Below are 21,036 nucleotides of genomic sequence, written 5' to 3'. Positions count from 1 at the left end.
CTCGGAGTTGTCTGTCATATTTGTTACTCTTAAGATCATGAGCATCAAGGCTTTCCCTGCCTCTGCCACATAATGGATCCTTCTGGGCAGTTCGTGGTTCCTAAAGAGCGTAAACATCTCCTAAGTCAGACTGAAAAACGCATTTCCTTTCCTATTTACCGACGCCCAGGACTGATAAAGAGATCTATTGCATATGCTTTCACTGCCAAGCCACAAGAAAACTGCTAAAAAGATATGAAAGACTAGGGAAGACCTTGTTCATATTCGCCTTTCATAACGTTTTGATAAAAGTTAAACATGTATAGTATATGTTATTAACGGCTTGGATTTGATTTAAGTGCTGCCTGCCAATGGTTTGAGTCCCTACTAATCGACTTGCTTCAGTTAATGCTACCCATTGTTTCAAACAACGCTTTCTGTGTCGACTGTCGATAGCAATGTCGAATAATCATCGACATTTGTACCAGCTCTAGCAGCCACTCTGAAAACAACCTTACGCGTAATAAATATTTTCGTAAATATATTAAGCGGAAAAAAAAACAAAAATTCAAGAAATTAAGTGCCCGATAAAACCGGTGATAAGGCAGTGGTAAAACGGAAGTCAGCGAACACAAAAGTACAGATTGTGTCAAATTCAAATCAAATTCTGAAAACAAAGTTCCCACCCACTGGTGAGTAAGAAGAAGAGCGAGTTATTTGCATGACTCATCGCGAAACGAGTTTTTATCAGATTGTTTTTATACCGTTTTCCTCTCCTTTATTTAATCCGAATCAGCTTGACGTCATTGCTTGAGCAAACATGAAAACCCCCGTTTCCGCTGCTGCGAATTTAAGTAACCCAAATGCTGGCAGTTCCGGAGCAGCTGCCATTCAGATCGTACCCAAAACCGAGCCCGTTGGAGAAGAAGGCCCAATGTCGCTGGACTTTCAATCGCCGAACCTGAGCACATCAACCCCTAATCCTAACAAGCGTCCCGGATCCCTGGATCTGAACAGCAAGGGTGCCAAGAACAAGCGCATCTTCGCCCCACTGGTCATTAACTCACCGGATCTGCAGGCCAAGACGGTCAATACACCCGATTTGGAGAAGATCCTGCTGTCCAACAATCTCATACAGACACCACAACCGGGCAAGGTTTTCCCCACCAAGGCGGGACCCGTCACCGTGGAGCAGGAGGACTTTGGCAGGGGATTTGAGGAGGCCCTAAAGAATCTGCACACCAACTCCCAGGCATTTCCGGCCGTCAACTCCGCCGCTAATAACACAACTGGGACAGCCATGACGGCGGTGAACAATGGCATCAGCGGAGGAACCTTTACCTACGCCATGTCTGAGGGCTTCTCGGTGATCAAGGACGAGCCCGTCAATCAAGCCGGCTCGCCCACCGTTAGTCCCATCGACATGGAAACGCAGGAGAAGATCAAGCTGGAGCGCAAGAGGCAACGCAACCGCGTGGCCGCCTCTAAGTGCCGCAAGCGTAAGCTGGAGCGCATTTCAAAACTGGAGGATCGCGTGAAAGTACTCAAAAATGAGAACGTTGACCTGGCGAGCATCGTGAAAAACCTGAAGGACCATGTGGCGCAGCTGAAGCAGCAGGTGATCGAGCACATTGGCGCGGGCTGCACAGTGCCGACAAACTCGACAGATCAATAACATTTAGAGTTGTCAGCCGGAGAGGAGGACGTTGCACTGGAGACTGAAACCTCCTCGTCGAATCATGAGGTTCCTGAGCAGTCCATGCATCTGGAATTCTTTTCAAGTGCTAGCACCGGTGCTCTGGAGCTGGAGGGCTCGGCCTCTCAGGATATTTCCCTAACTAACAGCGATCTCCTGGAGGAAGATAGCGAAAATGAACGGCCTCTGGTGCTCTACATTCTCGCGGACGATGCAACCTGATGGTTTGTGCCTTTCTTTGGTTTTAGCTGCAATATTTGAAATGCTTCTTAAGTGTTTTGTTTACTTAGTTATTAGTATAAGCTACTGTTAATAAAGTATTATCTGTGTTGGACGTAAGATAATATGTAATGTAATTTAAAAATATACGTATATTTTCTGCACTTGATATATACATAAAAAAATTAATTCTACGCTTAAAACTAATTTATTCATCATCCTCCTCCTCGTCATCATCGTCGTCGTTGTCATCCATGGCCTCGGCCTCTGCCTCTTCTTCCATTGCGCTATCAGCCTGTTCCTCGTCGTTCACATCATCCTCGACATGCAGCTGGAAGCCCTCGCTTTTGGTCCAAGAGCATTTCATGGTCAGCCGGAATTTGGCCATGGGCTTGCCCACAAGCTTGAGGATTCTCGCCTGTTCGGGTGTTAGTACTTTACCCTCTTCGCAAACCGTGTAGTCACTGTACAGAGTAACGATACCCTTCTCCAGTTTAGTGGGCAGACCCAGGGAACGCAGATGCGGCTCCATTGAGTGGGCGAAGTCCTCCAGGGGACCAGCTGGCAGGGTAACCGTTTCTGTGGCTACAAAGCCACTGCGTGCGTATTCTACAGCCCAGTAGTTTTCGGCCCATTCCAGGACTTCCTCCTTGGATTTGTCAGTGAAGAGAAGACCCACCTGGCCAGTTAATCGCTTGGATAGCTAATAGACATTGGCCATGGTTAGTTTGTGATATATTATATATAAACTTAGTCCCAATTACCTTGGCCAATTCCGGCTCCACTTCCTCGCTTTTCGTGCGACCCAAGCCGATCTGCATAACTCGATTCTTGCCAAAGATAAAACGCGAATTCTTCTTCCACTCCTGTCGCAGATCCTTCAGCAAACTATTCCTCATATTCTGAACTTGGAAAACAAATATATTCGGGTATTTGCCCACGCAGAAGCGAATGTCGTCCACAATGCGCTGCTTCCAAGCCAGGCCCTTGCGGTCGGTTTTGGTCAGGGAAACTATAGAAGAAGATTAGCACACATTATAAGCAAAAATCGTAATTATTACAATCCAAACTCTCACCTTTCTTATCACGTTTGGAGCGCGGCATGTCTGTATCCTTTAAAATGCAACGTTTTCTTAACCGAAACCAAGAATATTTCCCACGGAACGTAAACACGTGCGGTCTTCTAGAGACGGTAAATGTGCCTAACCAACAATCGATAGCTCTAGCGTGTATCGGAATTTCGCACCGCGCGGGTTGGAAAATTCCTGCGGGCCCATCCCTACTTCAGCTTTCCTCGTTTTTCAACACAGCTGCGCGTAGAGAAGAAGAAGAACCTTCACGTCCGAGCCGTAAGAGGTGAATTAACTAATTAATAAGTGCTTGCTCGTTTAAAACTAAGTTTAAAGTCGATAGCTGAAAGCCCAAGGATTACGCATATATTCGAAATTCGCTTGAAATACCAGGCACAGTGAGTAGTTTCACCTAGTGCGTCGTGTGTCGGCTTGCGACCGCCATATTGTCGGCGGATAAAATTTTCCCCGAATAAGTGCGCCCACACACTTTATCGATTCGTTGGCCTCCTAATTGGATGCCACCTGGTCGTGGGGCTCTCTACATTTGATTGCGTGCCGTACTGGCCTTGCGAAAATCCCATTACAATTGGAAATGGACGTAGCAATTTTTCATTACCGCAACCAAATAGGACGCCGATGACGTAATTTTCTCCGTCTTGTTCTTTGTGAGCTGTAGTAAAATGTAGAGATGGGCGCGTGAGCATGTCTTCGCCACGCACGAGTCGAAATGCAATACACTATGCGATTATTTTGAAAATTCGGATATCCTTGTTCTCCTATCAGGGCCTTGCTTTGATGCTTTGCTTAATAATACTTTATGCTACATAAATACTAAAACATCTTAAATTATTAAATATCTTTTAAAATATTTAGAATTATAGTCCACATAGAGCAAGAAAATCCTAGCTGTATCATTAAAAACATCAGTAAAAAGTCAAAATAAAAAATATTCTAAATTTGTAGCAGTTTCTCATATTGACAGTATAATTACAACTTTAGCGAAAAATCCTCGCCGTAACTTCTAGTTCACAATCGTAGGCCCTGGCTCACTTCACGAACAAACATAAGTGCGTGGATATTTCGTTTTTATGTGTGAGTGCACCAATTCAATGAAATCCAAATTAGAATTAAGGCAATTTACCGCCACCCCCTTATCAATGGCATACATCTCCCGATTAGTTTCCTCCTTGCGGAGGCCATAAAGTCAAGATAAAAGCGTAATCTGGCAGCGAGATAAGCGCTAGAAAGTTTCAACAGGTTGGAAACGAACTATAAGTTATTACTCCATAACCCGATGGTAACACGGGGAGACTTGACAATAAAAGCTGGCTCTTTTTAAAGCTCTCTATCTACAAGTTCTGAGACGGCCATTAATTAGTATATTGTATCTGAAAGTTTGGTTTTTAAGTTTTACCTGCACACCTGGCAACATTAATTTATACAGCAGGTTGGCAACCCTGAAGTTCTCTCACTTGTCGCGCTCTCTCGCTCTCACCTGCGCCAGTCCGTATGCTCCCTCTCATTCTGCGGCGGCGCATGTGCCCCTGCGAGAGTGTGCGTGGGGAGAGAGCGCAGAAACACAGATACAGCGGCGCGGCGAATGTGTGCAACCTTTGCCGTCCGTCATTCTCATTCGTTCGTTGGTAGTGTTCGTTGTCGTTTCAGTTTCAGTTAATCGAGAATGTAAGTAACATTTTTGCTGGCCCAGAGTGCCTTGTATCTATGTGTGTGCGGCTGCCAGTATGTGTATGGAATTATAAAACGAAAAATTGCTAAAATATCCGAAGGAAAAACACGTGTAATGCCGCCTATGAGTAATCACTTACATGCATCTATACTACGGCTCGCAGAAAAATCGAAATACCTCCATCGGCATCGATCCGAAGCCAAAAAAAATTCTACGCAAAAGAATAAAGTGTGAATTTGTGCAAAAAAAAAAAAAAAAAAAAAATTGAAAGAAAAGAACATTCCCAATTTGCCCGAGTATTGGTGCATGTATGTGATGCGGTGAGATTCGCTTGTAGCTTCGTATTTCTCATCATCATCAGCAGTTTATCGGTTAAGTTGTAGGCGGCGGACATAGCCGACTTCTATATTTACGCATATATAGCCAGCTATATGTACACACAGTACGCCAAGATAGATATATATATATCAACTTGGATGGGGACACGCGGTTAGGTGGGTTTCCTCGCCAAACTCAACACACTTGGCGGCCGCCTGTGGTAGATACATTTCGGCCTCTCTCTCTGCAGCGTTCTCCGCTCTCTCCCTCCCTCCCACCTCGCTCCCCCTTTCTCCCGATTATTTTTATAATTTTGTAGCGCCGCACTTGGAAACACGATTGGCGGCCCCACCATCATCTCACCCATCCCCACCACCATTACCACCACCACCCAGAACGCACCAACACACGCAAAACCGCACGCACACAGCCCCCATAAAAGTTAGTAACTTTTTCGCCCCATGTAGAGCCGTAGTAGCGGTATCTACAGTGTAGAGGAATTTCTACATCATCGGGGATTGGGTTCTTGTTCGGGCTCGGGTTCTGCGGGCTCTGGGGGCTTGTGGGGTTCTTGAGCTACTGCGCATGCTGTCGGCCGGCGCAGATAGAGTTTAAAGTACCTAAGTATCCATCCGACACGGATTTAGCTGGGTTTTCTAGCCCCGGAATTACCCTGACCATATGGGTGTTTAACCGTCCTCCAAAGTCCATCTAAAACTTCGAGATACCCTCCCACCTGTTTTTCCCTACCCCTTCTTACCATTTATTCATTCAAGCAGATGAGCAATCTGCGTGGTTGAAACAAGTTTTTCTCCTTTGATTTATTTATCCGATAAAAACTACAAACATGTTTGTGACCATTTAGGGGAGTGTTACGTTAATTTACGTTACGCCTGGCTTAATGTTTTGGAATTTGCCGAACACAGCCAGAAAGCATTTCAATTGACCTAAAAACGCGTCGACAGACCGCACCCTCCCCCCTCCATCTTTTCGCCACGCCCCGCCGCCCTTTGTTTTGACAAAGGGTCAATGCTTTTTCAATTTGGCGGTCGATCGCATCACAAATAAAAGCTGTGTTTTTCATATGGTTTAAACCTCAATTGGTTGCTTTTTAGACAACTGCGCAGAACTCAGCATTTATGATTGCTTGTGCAAATGTTACTGGGTCTCTAAAACTAGTTTTTAGCTTCAGCAAAGACCATTTGTATAGGTTTTCAAACCATTTGGTATTTAGTGTAGTATTTAGATTTGGAACTTTTCAATTGCTACATTTTGCGGTCGCTGCTAGCGAAGCTGGACTGTAAATCCAATTGAACGCGGTATTTGTGGGATGGTTGGTGGTGCTTTTATGACGCCGATGTGTTGAGATTTTCCATTTCTATCATCGGCTGGCTGCATTAGCTGGCATTCTTGTGCTTGGTTTTCGAGGTTTCCGTTCGGCGGGCAAACAAAACATTTTCTTTTTGTCCAGAGCCACCAGTTGTCTAAAAATACCAGCAACGCCCATATGCATTTTCACAGACCGATGTTCACCCCTCGTCCCTGGCAGTGCTAGTTCCCAAGCTTTCTCCAGGTTGAGCGGAAATTAATCGATTTTCCTTTCCCAACGTCCCTTTGAAAATACAAGCCGGAAATTGGTCCTACATTGAAAGTTTGGATGATCCTATCGCAAGGAATTATAATTGGATTACGTGTGAGGGGATTAATGGCTGTCTCCTGCATTCCTGTGTTTTCATTTAGTTCTTTCTGTTTGCTTTCCCATAATTACTGCACGTTTAATCGATAGAAGTTCTCCGAGTGGGCAAGTAATTGAGTGCGTCACTGTACGGGGAACACAAACAGACGGTCTTTATGCACGTACATAAATTTCTATCTTTGGCACACACACAAAAATATATAAAAACGCATTAAGGCGGGCCGACTTGTGCTCCATTTCTCCCTCTCTCTTTTTATTCATGGTTTATTTTTATCGCTGTTGTCGAACTTGTATTTTTTCACATCTATCTGCCAGATACTCTCTTTCCACCTTCGGCCTTCCACAACCCATAAACTGGGCTTCCAATAGTTGCATAGTTGACACACGTGCGGCCATGTCCAGTGGTACATTACTTTTGTCGCTGGCCTTTTCCCATTTAAATTAGCCATTACGTCAGCGATTAGTCAATAAAGACCTGATGCGAGTGCATGAGTCATCGCAGCTTTGAATCCAACACTTTCGTCCAGCGGAAGCATGACAACAAACTAAATTCGTACAACTTACCTAGAAATACCCGCGCAAGTGCATTGTGGGTATATTGGACGTGTCTGAATGTTTGAAATAATATATTTCTGACATACAATGCAATGCGATGCAATATTAAATCTATCATAATCATTCTAAGAATTTTTTATTACGATTTCAAACCATTTAAAATATTTTTAATCGTTTAGGGGAATACCTAAACATAAAGTAAAACCAAACATCTTTTACATGCCTTTCAAAGCAAACGAATATGAAATTTGTCGCGGCCATCAATTTAATTTAAAGCAGAAATATTTATCGAACCAAAACATGAAATGTCGTATAACGTCTATTATCCCCTATAAGGGGTTTTCTTATACGGCAGTTCACTCCTCAAAATCTACAGTCCAACGAAAATTCGCAGTGTTGTGCAACTGCTGGTGGATGTGGAATTTTAGCTAAATATAACAGTCAGGTAATCCGAAACAGAACTCTGTTAGTCAGTCAGGTGTTTGTAAAGAGCTCACAGCCGAGAACCGTTAGACCAGATAACGGTTTAAGGTTGCCTCACCTACATTTCTCCTCCACTGAAAACCCCACTAATGCTCCTGTTTACGTTCTAATTTATTGCAGAAAGCCATTGTTAGCAACTTTTGAGGGGCATATCGAACTGTGTGGCGTATTTTATTAGTTTTGTGAAGTAACCCAAAAAAAAAAATCAAACAAAATGTCGACAGTCGATAAGGAAGAGCTGGTCCAGAAGGCTAAACTGGCCGAGCAGTCAGAACGGTAAGTGGTTTCTCCTATAATAAGGTTCCTCAACCTCCCAGAACTTCAAAAGAACGCTATGAACTCATTTGGCAAAAGCTATCATTGTGCCTGCGCAATTGATCATAAATATAAAAAAACAAATGTCATAAGAAAATCTTTATATATATATATATATATAAATATATAGTTGAAATAATATAATATTCCATATTTGGGAGTTATAAGAACTAGAAATGATATTGCTTACTGATTTTAAAATCGATTTAAAAGCATCTCAAAGCAAACAAGATATCTAGTTTACAGTTGTTCTTTAAAATGAATAAAAACATTCTTGTGTTTTTGCTAGACTAAATATTTCAAATTACTAATGGAATCTTCTCTATGCAGCTACGATGACATGGCCCAGGCCATGAAGTCCGTCACAGAGACTGGCGTTGAGCTCTCAAATGAGGAAAGAAATCTGCTCTCCGTTGCCTACAAAAATGTGGTCGGTGCCCGCAGGTGAGTCAATCAATCACTGCTTGATTAATGTCGCATATTATATTGAAGTTCAAGTGCTAAGCTGTATGTTTCTGCCCCTTCTCCGGGTGTGTTTAACATGTCCAAACCAGGTCATCGTGGCGTGTCATCTCCTCCATTGAGCAGAAAACCGAAGCATCCGCTAGAAAACAGCAGCTCGCCCGTGAGTACAGAGAGCGTGTGGAGAAGGAGCTGAGGGAAATCTGCTACGAAGTTTTGGTAAGTAGTGGTCCGCAATTCTGCGCAAGTCTCTTTCTGAAGGATTTATGGGGTTGTAATTGGTCCATCTAATTATTTTCATACCCACAACTCACTTGGGTGTTCATCTGAATTGACGGTGATGAAGATGGCAAACCTGTCAACCGCCTACATTTATATATTATCCCCTCCGCCCTTGGCAATCTCAGCTGTCGAGGGTGTTGGTTGGATGGTTCGGTGGGTTTTCCAGGGGATGGTCCCCGTTTTCTGGTTTTCCTTCTTGTTCTAGTGAAATATAAAAATTTGTTACAATCAATAAATCTATTTTTAAAATGAACATTTTCCATATTTCCCCACACACAGAGGTTTTGCCTTGTGTGTATATGGAATTTATATTGGCGTTCACGGATCAGAAAATAGACCATGGCCAGGGTTGAACTCGGGGTTTCCCCATTCGCTTTCCTTTGATTGGGGCTTTTATATTGGATTAAACTTAACTGGTGCTTGATGGATTTTTAAATGGAAAATATGGCAGAACAGGGTTTACAATAAGCCAGGCGGTTTACTTGGTTAATTGTTGCGTTTGGGATCCGAAATTGATATGAGATTAATTGAAGTGATTGTTTCCTTTGCTTACAGGGACTTCTGGACAAATACCTTATTCCAAAAGCCAGCAATCCCGAGAGCAAGGTGTTCTACCTGAAGATGAAGGGTGATTACTACAGGTATTTAGCCGAGGTTGCCACAGGAGACGCACGCAACAGTAAGTATCTTGTAAAGCACTCCATCAAAGACACCCTACGCTTGAATTGTACAGACGAATTGTACAATATCAAAATCTTTATAAACCCAACTACAAATATTCTTGCAAAACACAGCCGTTGTCGATGACTCGCAAACCGCTTACCAGGATGCATTTGACATTAGCAAGGGTAAAATGCAGCCAACACATCCCATCCGTTTGGGTCTGGCCCTTAACTTCTCAGTCTTCTACTATGAGATTTTGAACTCACCAGACAAAGCTTGCCAATTGGCTAAACAGGTTAATAACACAATGAGACTTGGCTCGATTAATCGAAATGTATGGCAAGCGAGCAAAAGGCACACAAAATCACTATCCATCGATACTTAAGAACTTTTCTGTTTACTTTTAAATGGTTTCCTAACATTTGGTTTTGTTTCTTACTTTTTTACATAACTGATTCATGTGTAAATCGTTAAGCCGTCGTTGAGGACTCGAAAAAAGCCTATCAGGAGGCGTTCGATATTGCAAAAACCAAAATGCAGCCCACACATCCAATCAGATTAGGTCTTGCTCTCAACTTTTCCGTCTTCTATTACGAAATTATCAATTCACCAGCGAGGGCTTGTCACTTAGCTAAACAGGTTCAGTTCAACTTATACATGTATCTTCTGTGTAAACTTAATAATTCGCTTACGAATACTAATCACCCAATGATACAAATTGTTGTTGTTCTGTAACTAAACTGAGTAAGATATCCAGCGACTAATTAACCAACTAAATGAGCTTTAACCCGGCGAAGAGATATACTTTACCACCAAAGCGTTTCAAAAGTTTGAGAAGAAAACATGTACAATTTTATGAAGCAGAAAAAAAATAAACCAATTGGAAATGACTTATATTGACGTTAAAATGTACAACTTTTTACACTTTAAGCTACCTTTGCAACTATTTTTTTACTGAGATTACAAACCTTTTGAAGCGCAATGTATATCACTCCACCCATCTATTTTCCCTCTCGAATTGCATGAGAAATACGAAAAACTTTGCCTGTGAAATAATTTACATGCGGCCTTTGCTGGTGAACACTTTTCGTTTTTATTTTGTAAAGGTCAACAAAACTCTTTTGTTATTTTTATTTTGATTTACACGATTTGCCTTAGAGTTCAGTTTGATGAAGTTGTTTAGTGAAGCCAATTATGAATGAACCTAACGCCACTTTGAAAATGCTTTTGTTCTACCAACTTGCATTCGCCTTGCCAAACATTTCCTTTTATCCGAAACGTCAGAGAATTTATACTAAAATAACCTTTTTTGACCCGCCACCCAGGCGTTCGATGATGCGATAGCCGAGCTGGACACACTGAACGAGGACTCCTACAAGGACTCGACACTCATCATGCAGCTGTTGAGGGACAACCTGACTCTCTGGACGTCCGACACCCAAGGCGACGAAGCTGAGCCACAGGAGGGCGGCGACAACTAACCAAACAACTAAGCAAATGTTTCCTTTTTGACTATGCAAATATTATTCAGTAATACAAACAAACAAAAACCAGAAACAACAAAGAGAAACAAATATTATAAAACGCAACCAGCAAAGCAAAACAATTTGAAATGAAACGATAATCCAGGCGAGAGCAGCAGGCAGGCAAAAAGCGCGAACATTTGAGACATTTACATACGAATTGAGGGCAGAATGCTTTACAGTTCATTTGGGGCCGATGGGCCGGCATGTGAGGCCGTTTTCCCGATTGTCACGGGTAGTTTTTAGCCGGGCTCCGGTTGCAACCGAACCTAGTATACAGATGGTCAAATGCTTGGACAGATGCCGGCCAATCCGACTCAAATGTAGCTTAAGATCTGCAACTGCTTAAGAAATACAGAAAAATACAGCATCGCTGTGAGGGCTAAACGAATGCGGACTATTTGGGAGTTTGGTATGATTTTTCCGGATTTTGAATCAAATTAATCTAGCAGATAATTCGTAATTCGTAATTGTGTGTGTTTTTTTCCGATCGAAACGGCCAAACTCTAGATGCTCCGAATTTGTTCGCCCTGGCGGTGCCTCGTGTGGATTTCCTCCTTACAAAACAAACAAATAAATAATATTCCTAACTGTATACACAAGAAATGAAATGAGATAATCGGTTATTATACGTTTTTGCAAGAGTCCAAATTAATTATTTAATTTTCGTATGGCAACAGAAACAACTGCAAAAGATACAGCAACAACAACAACAACCAAGCGAACCAAATGAGAAAAACAAAAATAAAAACAAACTTATGTATTATTTGTAATTCTTTTTCTAAACAAATAAAACCAAAAAACCTAGTTTCCCATTTTACGTTTACTTCATTTCGAAATTGGTTCACTTTTCGTTTTTCAACCTCCCCCACACACACAAACAGAAGCACTCACAGACACACACAGACAGGGCTGCATTTATAATGCACGTGCGGAAATCGGTTCTAATCCCATGAGTCAGGAACCATATCTGTTAGATGAACGTGGCGAGAACGGAAAAATACAGAAAATATATAATTGTTCATTGCTATTTTTTATACATGTCTTACATAAAACAAAAGGGTTAAATCTACAATTGCAATTTCTTTGTTGTTTTTTCTTGGTATAAACAATTGTGAAAAGCATAACTCATATAATACATACATATAACCAACTGTCTGTCAAATGAATTTTGCGAACGAAATGAAGTCTATGATCCCCTAGCGGAAGTCCACTAACTTTTTTTTTAGTGTGCAACATGGCGAAGGCACGAGTTTTATTGTGCCCAATGTCTGCCCAATTCCCCATATTTTCGTTAGTTGGGTGGTGTAACTTTTTGAAGTACATTTGTACGTTTAAGCCCAGAGAAGCGTTTCCCCAGCAAAGAAACAGCCTCAAATTGTTCCTAAAATCTGGCGATTCTTACTTAGCTGTTTTATTATCGTTCGAAAACGTGGTCGACTTCTTCAATCTATGACAATTGCAGCCTGCAAATCAGCAATGGAAAAATTAAAAACGGAATCTAAATGAAGATCGAATCAAAATACATAAATATTGTGAACTAAACTATTCAAATTTTTAATTTAAATACAAGAAAACTTTGCATGTGTATTGAAAGAAAATATATTATTGTCCAGCATACAGAACATATGTATGTATGATAAAAGTAAATGTATATTTTCGCAATTGAATTTATCGCTATATTATGAATGTGAGGAATATAAAAAAAGCAAACCAAAAAAAATATATATTTAAATAAAAGAAACACTTTTGCCGCAACGCTAATAAATCGAATCCCAGAACATGAAATAATAATATTGTGAAACTGCAATACATTCATGAAACCGAAAAATAATAACAACCAGATGAAAATTAAACCGGGTGTAGGCGTAAATTGTATGCATATAACAGAGGTAAAGATTGATGTATGAGTGGAATATTTAAGTTTATTGAAATTACAGTTTCTTAATTACCAACAAAAAAAAACAAAAAATTAAATAAATAATACAAAAACCAACCACAAGAGTTTTTATTCAAATATTTTTGGATCAAAGTTACGTTAGCTAAAATGTCAAAAATAACTAAAAATTGAGTGCAGAAAATTTTAAAAAATTGGTTAACTATAAAAATGTTCAATATTTCGGAGCAAAATTTGGTTTGGCATGCATTCAATAAAATTTCGAGTATTTACCAAATTAAATCCCTTGTAAGTTACTGTCTAAATTTTATATGTTCACCATACCCACTTATAAGCTGTTCCACTTATTGGAGATTTTTGGAAATTAATGGACGGATACAACAGTGCCGCCGTTTTCATGGACCTACAGTATTTCGCTTAGGAAACTCACCTCCGATTAGGCAAAAGGTAAAATTCCAATTTGAATCTCATGAACTTATTGGACTTTTCGGTTCTCTTAGCTGACTTTTTCAAGCATCGATATCCAATGCACACGAAGTCGTCATTTGTATAGTCCTCAAGATATTTCGTATGTGTTTTTCTAAGTATAACTTTAACTTAATAGGACTTTTAAACACTTCTTCCTTTTACAGGCACAGAGAAAATACTCTTTTAAATGTAAAATTTAATTGGAATCGACATTTTATACAGTCGTACAGTTATTGTAGTGATCAAAAGAATGATAGTCCTAGCGATAAAAACATAAAAGATGACAAACCTTCGCAACGATGTGGAAGACCATTAAGTAATGTACACAACGGATTTCTCAATGCTAATAACTATTCTGAAAAAAGTGTTAGAAAAAAGAAAAAGAGTTTTCCAAAAAAGCAAGGTGGCAAATCGCTAGAAGAGCTGCGAAATTGTTTGAGAACCATGCAGGATGTTTTAGATTTTGTCCATCCGGTCAAGCCTTTTGTAAGTTTTTCTCGCTTTTTACAGTTTTTGAATAATTACTTTGAGTCCGTAATTATTCAAAAACTGTAAAAAGCACTAATATTTAACCAAAAAAGCTCTTACATTTCGGCAGATGGTCTAGTTGTAGATCAGTTAATACATTTATCTATTAAAGGGAGATCCTACATGATGTCATATCATATTAATATACATTATATATAACATACATTTTTCGAGCTGAGGTTATATTTTCCGCTTTTTTAAGAGACAGAATAACGGTTTAAATTAACGATAACGATAACGGCTATCGCACCCACCCACAACCGATGACAGCTCCCGAATTTCCCCATTCCCAGCGGTGAAAGCTCGCGAAAGCTTTTACTCGCCCAGTGATAACCAGCTGATCAACAGCTGAACGATTGTGGGTCGAACGTAAACAAATTGGTTAAACGCTATTTTCCGCTCGTTGCTAGTCGCGAAAAGTCCGTTCATCACAGATAGAATCAACCGATTTACGAACTCAATCGAAGAAAGTTAGGGCAATCGCGTTGGAGCGAACTCTAGGCCGGATTTAACCATCCGAAGTTGGCATTGCATCAGTACGCACTTACAGAAAGCCCGTGGCTGTGTGCGTGTGTCCGTGTGTGTTGTGTATGCGTCTCTGGCCTGAAGGTCACCTTGAAACGTCAAAAGCAAAAGCGAAACTTGTGAATACCGCCTGCGAGCGTATATATTGCTAGTAACTGAAAAGCCACGGCAAGGAGCAGTAGTAGTATTTATAGCCCACTTGGATATAACCCAGCTCCAGCTGCGCGGCTCGCATAGTAGCAAAACAGGGAAACTCCCTCCCGAGTTCAATAGTGGTTCATAGTGTGTGCTTTGTGAGATATCCGTTACGATACCAGTTAGAGATATAGTGAAAAATAAAGAAAAATGAATTCCGAGATTAATCAACGATTCCTGGCCCGCGGCTCGCAGAAGGACAAAGGACTGGCGGTCTTCACCAGCGGCGGGGATTCCCAGGGCATGAATGCCGCCGTGCGAGCCTGTGTGCGTATGGCCATCTATTTGGGCTGCAAGGTGAGTTGGTGACCTCTGTCAAGTACTTTCCGCCCACGCAGCATCGCGTCCGGTGACCCCGACCCCCGAGCACAGACAGCCACCCCATGCGAACCCAGAAATTTACGTAAAACACCTGGTAATTTGCTTATCAGCAGCCGTTGAACCACGGCTGTCGGTCCGCAAAGCCAGTTAGATAATCTCCAATCGGTGCGAAAAGAAATTCAAGAATATATGTGTACATGCACATTGACATTGGGTTTATTTTCGGGCCCCTCACATGCGATTTCGATTTCGGCTAATTTGTTTCGTTTTTTGTTGTCGCTCTTGGTTTCTATTCGGTTTATTTAAATGAGTTCATTAATTTGGTAGGGAACTTCTGGCGTTTGAGCCCTCGAAAATATGCAAAAAATTTGTCAATTGCTATCCAATTTAAATTGATTAAAATCTATTTATTTGATTTCAAATTCTAGGGGGTCAATATAAGTAAATTTATTGGCACGCGTTGCATGACACCGCTTGATATGTTCTATAAATTGAACCAAATTAATAAAATACATATGTATTTCATGTGCATGCAAAACAAATTTCTTTTCAAATAGTTGGTAATCAGTTCTAGTAACCTTATCTACAAATTTAATCTGATAGTGCCTTGGCATCAATTTTTTTTTATTTTTTCATTTTTAAATTTTAAAGCGTTATAAATTTTGAATTTTTGCTTATGCGAGTTGCTTAAAAAGTATCGATTTAATTCCGATTACATACCTGTAACCAAAGATATTAGAATTCTAATGTCTTTGCTGTAACGGTATTTGAATATTTAAATGTTTTGAATGCTTAAAACTTAAACTACTTCCGTGTTTCATTAAAAGTTATAACGTTGTTGGTTTATAGGAAAATATTTTTTGTTTTCAACTTTATTATTTAAATAACATTTGTTAAATTTTTCTATACTTCAAAAAAATTTCACCAATTTGGTAGTGTAAAAATTATTCGATGATTCATGTTAAATGGTGCTAATGATGTCATGCGCCTTGAAGATACCAAACTCTTTTCTGGTTTACACCATATCTACAATTGTTTCGTGTTTATCTCCCGCAAGGTCTACTTCATCCGTGAAGGCTACCAGGGCATGGTAGATGGAGGCGACTGCATCCAGGAAGCCAACTGGGCCTCAGTCTCGTCCATCATCCATCGTGGTGGTACGATCATTGGCTCTGCCCGTTGCCAGGACTTCCGTGAGCGTCAGGGTCGCTTGAAGGCCGCCAACAACCTGATCCAGCGGGGAATCACCAATCTGGTGGTCATTGGAGGCGATGGCTCCCTCACCGGCGCCAATCTGTTCCGTCAGGAGTGGTCCAGCCTGCTGGACGAGCTGGTCGCTAACAAGACCATTACCACCGAGCAGCAGGAGAAGTTCAATGTCCTGCATATCGTTGGATTGGTACGGTAAACAGAGGTCTCCTTCGCTTTAGTTACTTATGGATGGAATTATTTGTAGGTGGGCTCCATCGACAACGATTTCTGTGGCACGGACATGACCATCGGAACGGACACGGCCCTGCATCGCATTATCGAGGCCATCGATGCCATTTCCAGTACCGCCTACTCCCATCAGCGCACCTTCATCATGGAGGTCATGGGTCGTCATTGCGGGTAAGTTGATATCTAAACGGATATTTGCGAGCAAAGTTGGGCTACCTCTGTGTTAGCCTAAGTGTCAGTGATTAATTGGGATTTTAGCTAATGCCTGGAACGACTATCTCTAGCTATCTTTCGGTGGTAGCTGGCATTATCTCCGAGGCAGACTATGTCTTTCTGCCCGAGTCTCCTCCGCAGGCAGATTGGCCCGATCGACTTGTCCTCAAGTTGGAACAGGCAAGCCCAAACGGAAAACTGTTGAATGTCGTCGATTCATTTCGCACATTTCTGTTTCTATGGTCGAAGTGTTATGTCGATCGATCTTAGTGTCCCCATCTTCCCCAAAATCCTACCCCCCTTTTGACTAATATTTTGTAATATATTTTTGCAGCTATTTAGCTCTTGTGGGCGGACTGGCGTGCGAGGCGGATTTCATTTTCATTCCCGAAATGCCGCCCAAGGTCGATTGGCCAGACAGGCTCTGCTCTCAGCTGGCCCAGGCAAGATGCAGCTCCATTTCCATTTCCGTTCTATCAGCACTGAGAAAAGTCGCAACAGCTTCAGAAATATGTTCTCGACAGCTTGTATAGGAATTTGAAAGTGTTTGAATCGCCCATAGGCATGCAAAAGATAGTTTATTGTTCAAATTGTTTAAATATAACTATAATAATGAACTGTCGAGATAATATTCCTGTTCGTAGATAGAGTTTTATATTATATATACTTCAGTGCAGTTGTCGTTGCTTAATGCTTAAGTAGTACACTTGTACTTTTAGGTACACCATTTTTTTAAAGACACTTTTTAAGAGCGACACTTGCCATACAAAGCTTGTTCTTATTTTTTGCTCACTGCACACGAATGTTTCTCTAAACACAAACGGAGATACGGAATGAATTACGCACAGTTTTTGTCTGTACCAGCATACCAAAATCATATTGTAACTAATTTTAAGTTTACCCCAGACACTCCCAATCCCCCGATAATGATCTCCCCGACATTTGTGAACCATCTGTTATTTTTGTATTTAATCTCTTGTTTTTTAGTTACTTAGCCATATCGGCAGCCATAGCCACAGAGGCTGATTTTATGTTCATACCCGAGGAGCCGGTGTCAGTCAATTGGAAGGACGAGATCTGTGTCAAGCTCCACCAGGTCAGGTCCAGAGTCCTTCGCTATCCAATTAATTTCTAGTTACTTTTTGTCGAATTTTAAATTCTAAATTTTATTCTGCATTGTATTGGGCCATTTCGATGTGCCGAAATTTCCATGGCGATAAACAGCTTTAACAGCTATTTGATTTACTTGTTTGGGTCTTTGGGTCTCTGTTTTATGTACTCATGATGTCACTGAGTTCCCTTATTAACTTTCCCAACTCTACTAACGCCCATCCTCTATTAATCGATCTGTAAATCTTCATGTTTTTTCAATGTTTTATTCATCGACTTTGACTTGTGCGTCCATTCTTCATATTTCAAAACATCTATTCAGTTACAGTGCGTTTCAAGACTGAATACAGCCATTTAAATAATTCAAACTAAAATACATAAATAGCACAGAATAACTTAATAACTTAATTTTCTAAAACGCACTGTATTCACACGCTTGCTGATGACACACTCTTTCAACATCGTAAACATCGTAAAGCATCGTACATACGTAAAAAACATTTTTTCGAAATGATGTATCCGTTCATCATGCTTTCTCATAATTCGTTTGTGCTTCAGTAGTTTTTGTATCATCCACGATTAGCATCTTGCATATATACTTAAATGAATTCCTTCACAATTGACCAACAGGAGCGATCTGCTGGCCAGCGCCTGAACATCGTGATCGTCGCCGAAGGCGCCATGGATCGCGAGGGTCATCCCATCACAGCCGAGGATGTGAAGAAGGTGATCGACGAGCGCTTGAAGCACGATGCCCGCATCACTGTCTTGGGTCACGTGCAGCGCGGTGGCAATCCCAGTGCCTTCGACCGTATTTTGGTATGTGTGTTTCCCAAGAATACCTTGAATATTAATTTGTAGCACTTTACCAAGCTAGTATACTTCCTCATCCCCCATAGTTACATTTTGTAGCATACTTTTAAACGTCAATATTAAGTAGCTGGTCATAATCGATAGTAGCTGTAAATCTTTTTTAAAACTGATTTAACAAAATAAGATATACTCTTTAAAATATGATTCACCTTTTTTGACTTGAGAGTGTTAACTAATAGTTTGTATGCTTCTCGCAGGCTTGTCGCATGGGAGCTGAAGCCACTTTGGCCCTGATGGAGGCCACCAAGGACTCGGTGCCAGTGGTCATCTCTCTGGACGGCAACCAGGCGGTTCGCGTGCCGCTGATGGAGTGCGTCGAGCGCACCCAGGCTGTGGCTAAGGCCATGGCGGAGAAACGCTGGGCGGATGCCGTTAAGCTGCGTGGACGCTCCTTCGAGCGGAATCTGGAGACCTACAAGATGCTGACGCGCTTGAAGCCTCCCAAGGAGAACTTCGATGCCGATGGCAAGGGAATCGAAGGATACCGCCTAGCTGTGATGCACATTGGTGCTCCTGCTTGCGGTATGAATGCCGCTGTGCGCAGCTTCGTGCGAAATGCTATCTACCGTGGTGATGTGGTTTATGGAATCAATGACGGTGTCGAGGGTTTGATAGCCGGAAATGTCCGCGAGCTGGGCTGGTCAGTATTTCTGCAAGGTTACTCTCTGAGTCTGTATTTATTACAATGAATTCAATTCCAGGTCCGATGTCTCAGGATGGGTTGGTCAGGGTGGCGCCTACTTGGGCACCAAACGCACCCTGCCTGAGGGTAAGTTCAAGGAGATCGCCGCTCGTCTTAAGGAGTTTAAGATCCAGGGTCTCCTGATCATCGGTGGCTTTGAGAGTTACCATGCCGCCGGACAGATCGCCGATCAGCGGGACAACTACCCACAGTTCTGCATCCCCATTGTGGTTATTCCATCGACGATCTCGAACAATGTGCCCGGCACAGAATTTTCCCTGGGATGCGACACCGGTTTGAATGAAATTACGGAGATTTGCGACCGTATCCGTCAGTCGGCCCAGGGCACCAAGCGCCGAGTGTTCGTAATCGAAACGATGGGGGGCTACTGTGGCTATTTGGCCACCTTGGCTGGCTTGGCCGGCGGAGCTGATGCCGCCTACATCTACGAGGAGAAGTTCTCCATCAAGGACCTGCAGCAGGATGTCTACCACATGGCCTCCAAGATGGCCGAGGGCGTCTCCCGTGGTCTGATCCTGCGAAACGAGAAGGCTAGCGAGAACTACAGCACGGACTTCATTTACCGCCTGTACTCGGAGGAGGGAAAAGGCCTCTTCACCTGCCGGATGAACATCCTGGGTCACATGCAGCAGGGCGGCTCACCCACTCCCTTCGACCGCAACATGGGAACCAAAATGGCCGCCAAGTGTGTCGACTGGCTGGCCACCCAGATCAAGGCGAACATAGACGCCAACGGAGTGGTCAATTGCAAGTCCCCGGACACCGCCACCCTGCTGGGAATCGTGTCGCGACAGTACCGCTTCTCACCACTGGTCGACCTCATTGCCGAGACGAACTTCGAGTAAGTTTAACCCAATAGTGACCACAAAGGAAACTGTGAATTTCGTTTAGGTTCTTGTTTGTGTCTATATCATTGCATTGGGGCGGTTAATTACATATTTCCAAAAATCTAATATAATTTTAAAATAAGTTATCTATCGATTTTTCTGAATAGTTCCCCAAAGTAATACGTTTTTCATGTAACCCACTCTTCTTCCAGTCAACGCATCCCGAAGAAGCAGTGGTGGCTGCGCCTGCGTCCCCTGCTGCGTATCCTGGCCAAGCACGATTCCGCCTACGAGGAGGAGGGTATGTACATCACCGTCGAAGAGGAGTGTGACACCGACGCAGTAGCCTAAGCGGACTCGGATCCGGACTCTGATCCCCACTTCCGCTTACCACCACCATCGCTGCATCGAAGCATCAATGTCCTCCTATCCGCACCCTCGAATCTGTCTCTGTGTTCGCTTTTTCAGTTGTTTTGGCACCGCATCCGATCCGTTTAATGGTTTCGACCATGATCAGACGAAGAGGCCCATGACAGCAGCACATACGAAAGTATTTCATCATCTACAGACGCATACAAAACGCACAAATACATAACTTATTTATATTGCCCGCCAGTCGATTCTTTCTTATGATTTTCCCAAATATCGTGTATTCTTGAATTTCGAATCTCGAATACTGAATAACGTTAATAGTTCATTCTACATTGCAGCCGTTCCAAAGTGTCTGGCGACCTATTAGGGGAAACCGTTTCGTATGTTATCGTAATTGTTGGTTCTTCAACCCAACTAAATTAAATGTTAAAGTATTTGGACACACTACCCAATCAAAGAAACAAATTCTATCTGCAAAATGTTTTTCGAGTATTGTTATCGAACGAAGCAATGATCTATTTGTAACGACGTGCTAAATACATATTCAAAGACCTGTTGGCACAATTTATTCGCGAGTTGGTTTTTCAATGGTATGGTGGAACTGAGCTGGATT

At 42.0% G+C, this 21,036-nt stretch overlaps 4 protein-coding genes across 10 annotated transcripts; 3 read left to right on the top strand and 1 right to left on the bottom strand.

The window, feature by feature from the left end:
* The first annotated feature begins 461 nt into the window (after window positions 1-461).
* Window positions 462-2,083, top strand: LOC122611684 (transcription factor AP-1). The gene is given in 2 exon segments (XM_043784944.1): window positions 462-671; window positions 776-2,083. A coding segment is annotated over 1 exon segment (1,098 nt). The 5' UTR covers window positions 462-671; window positions 776-799; the 3' UTR covers window positions 1,898-2,083.
* On the bottom strand, window positions 2,029-3,128 carry LOC122611685 (mRNA turnover protein 4 homolog). The gene is made up of 3 exons (XM_043784945.1): window positions 2,971-3,128; window positions 2,659-2,906; window positions 2,029-2,597 (listed from the first exon to the last, which is right to left on the bottom strand). The coding sequence occupies exons 1-3, from the start codon at window positions 2,996-2,998 to the stop codon at window positions 2,103-2,105; spliced, it is 771 nt and encodes a 256-aa protein (XP_043640880.1). The 5' UTR covers window positions 2,999-3,128; the 3' UTR covers window positions 2,029-2,102.
* LOC122611686 (14-3-3 protein zeta) lies at window positions 3,121-11,557 on the top strand. 2 transcript variants are annotated; one of them, XM_043784948.1, is made up of 7 exons: window positions 3,121-3,250; window positions 7,827-7,982; window positions 8,352-8,465; window positions 8,576-8,702; window positions 9,321-9,444; window positions 9,904-10,067; window positions 10,754-11,557. In XM_043784948.1, the coding sequence occupies exons 2-7, from the start codon at window positions 7,921-7,923 to the stop codon at window positions 10,907-10,909; spliced, it is 747 nt and encodes a 248-aa protein (XP_043640883.1). In that variant the 5' UTR covers window positions 3,121-3,250; window positions 7,827-7,920; the 3' UTR covers window positions 10,910-11,557. The 2 variants fall into 2 exon arrangements, with proteins under 2 accessions (XP_043640883.1, XP_043640882.1); XM_043784947.1 differs by lacking the exon at window positions 9,904-10,067 and adding an exon at window positions 9,560-9,723 and having other exon boundaries at window positions 3,130-3,250.
* A 1,442-nt stretch (window positions 11,558-12,999) lies between these two features.
* On the top strand, window positions 13,000-20,991 carry LOC122618149 (ATP-dependent 6-phosphofructokinase). Of its 6 annotated transcripts, none has more exons than XM_043794309.1 (12): window positions 13,000-13,136; window positions 13,202-13,295; window positions 13,349-13,416; window positions 13,481-13,802; window positions 14,760-14,861; window positions 15,943-16,284; window positions 16,342-16,496; window positions 16,873-16,981; window positions 18,279-18,467; window positions 18,719-19,161; window positions 19,223-20,065; window positions 20,264-20,991. In XM_043794309.1, the coding sequence occupies exons 1-12, from the start codon at window positions 13,093-13,095 to the stop codon at window positions 20,400-20,402; spliced, it is 2,850 nt and encodes a 949-aa protein (XP_043650244.1). In that variant the 5' UTR covers window positions 13,000-13,092; the 3' UTR covers window positions 20,403-20,991. The 6 variants fall into 6 exon arrangements, with proteins under 6 accessions (XP_043650244.1, XP_043650237.1, XP_043650263.1 ...); XM_043794302.1 differs by having other exon boundaries at window positions 13,078-13,136; window positions 13,199-13,295; XM_043794328.1 differs by lacking the exons at window positions 13,000-13,136; window positions 13,202-13,295; window positions 13,349-13,416 and having other exon boundaries at window positions 13,601-13,632; window positions 13,688-13,802.
* The last annotated feature ends 45 nt before the right edge of the window (window positions 20,992-21,036 follow it).

The sequence above is a fragment of the Drosophila teissieri genome, chromosome 2L (genome assembly GCF_016746235.2).
Source record: "Drosophila teissieri strain GT53w chromosome 2L, Prin_Dtei_1.1, whole genome shotgun sequence".
Classification (NCBI taxonomy): Eukaryota; Metazoa; Arthropoda; class Insecta; order Diptera; family Drosophilidae; genus Drosophila; species Drosophila teissieri.
The sequence above is the reverse complement of the archived record's forward strand: the minus strand, read 5'-3'. Positions and strand labels throughout refer to the sequence as shown.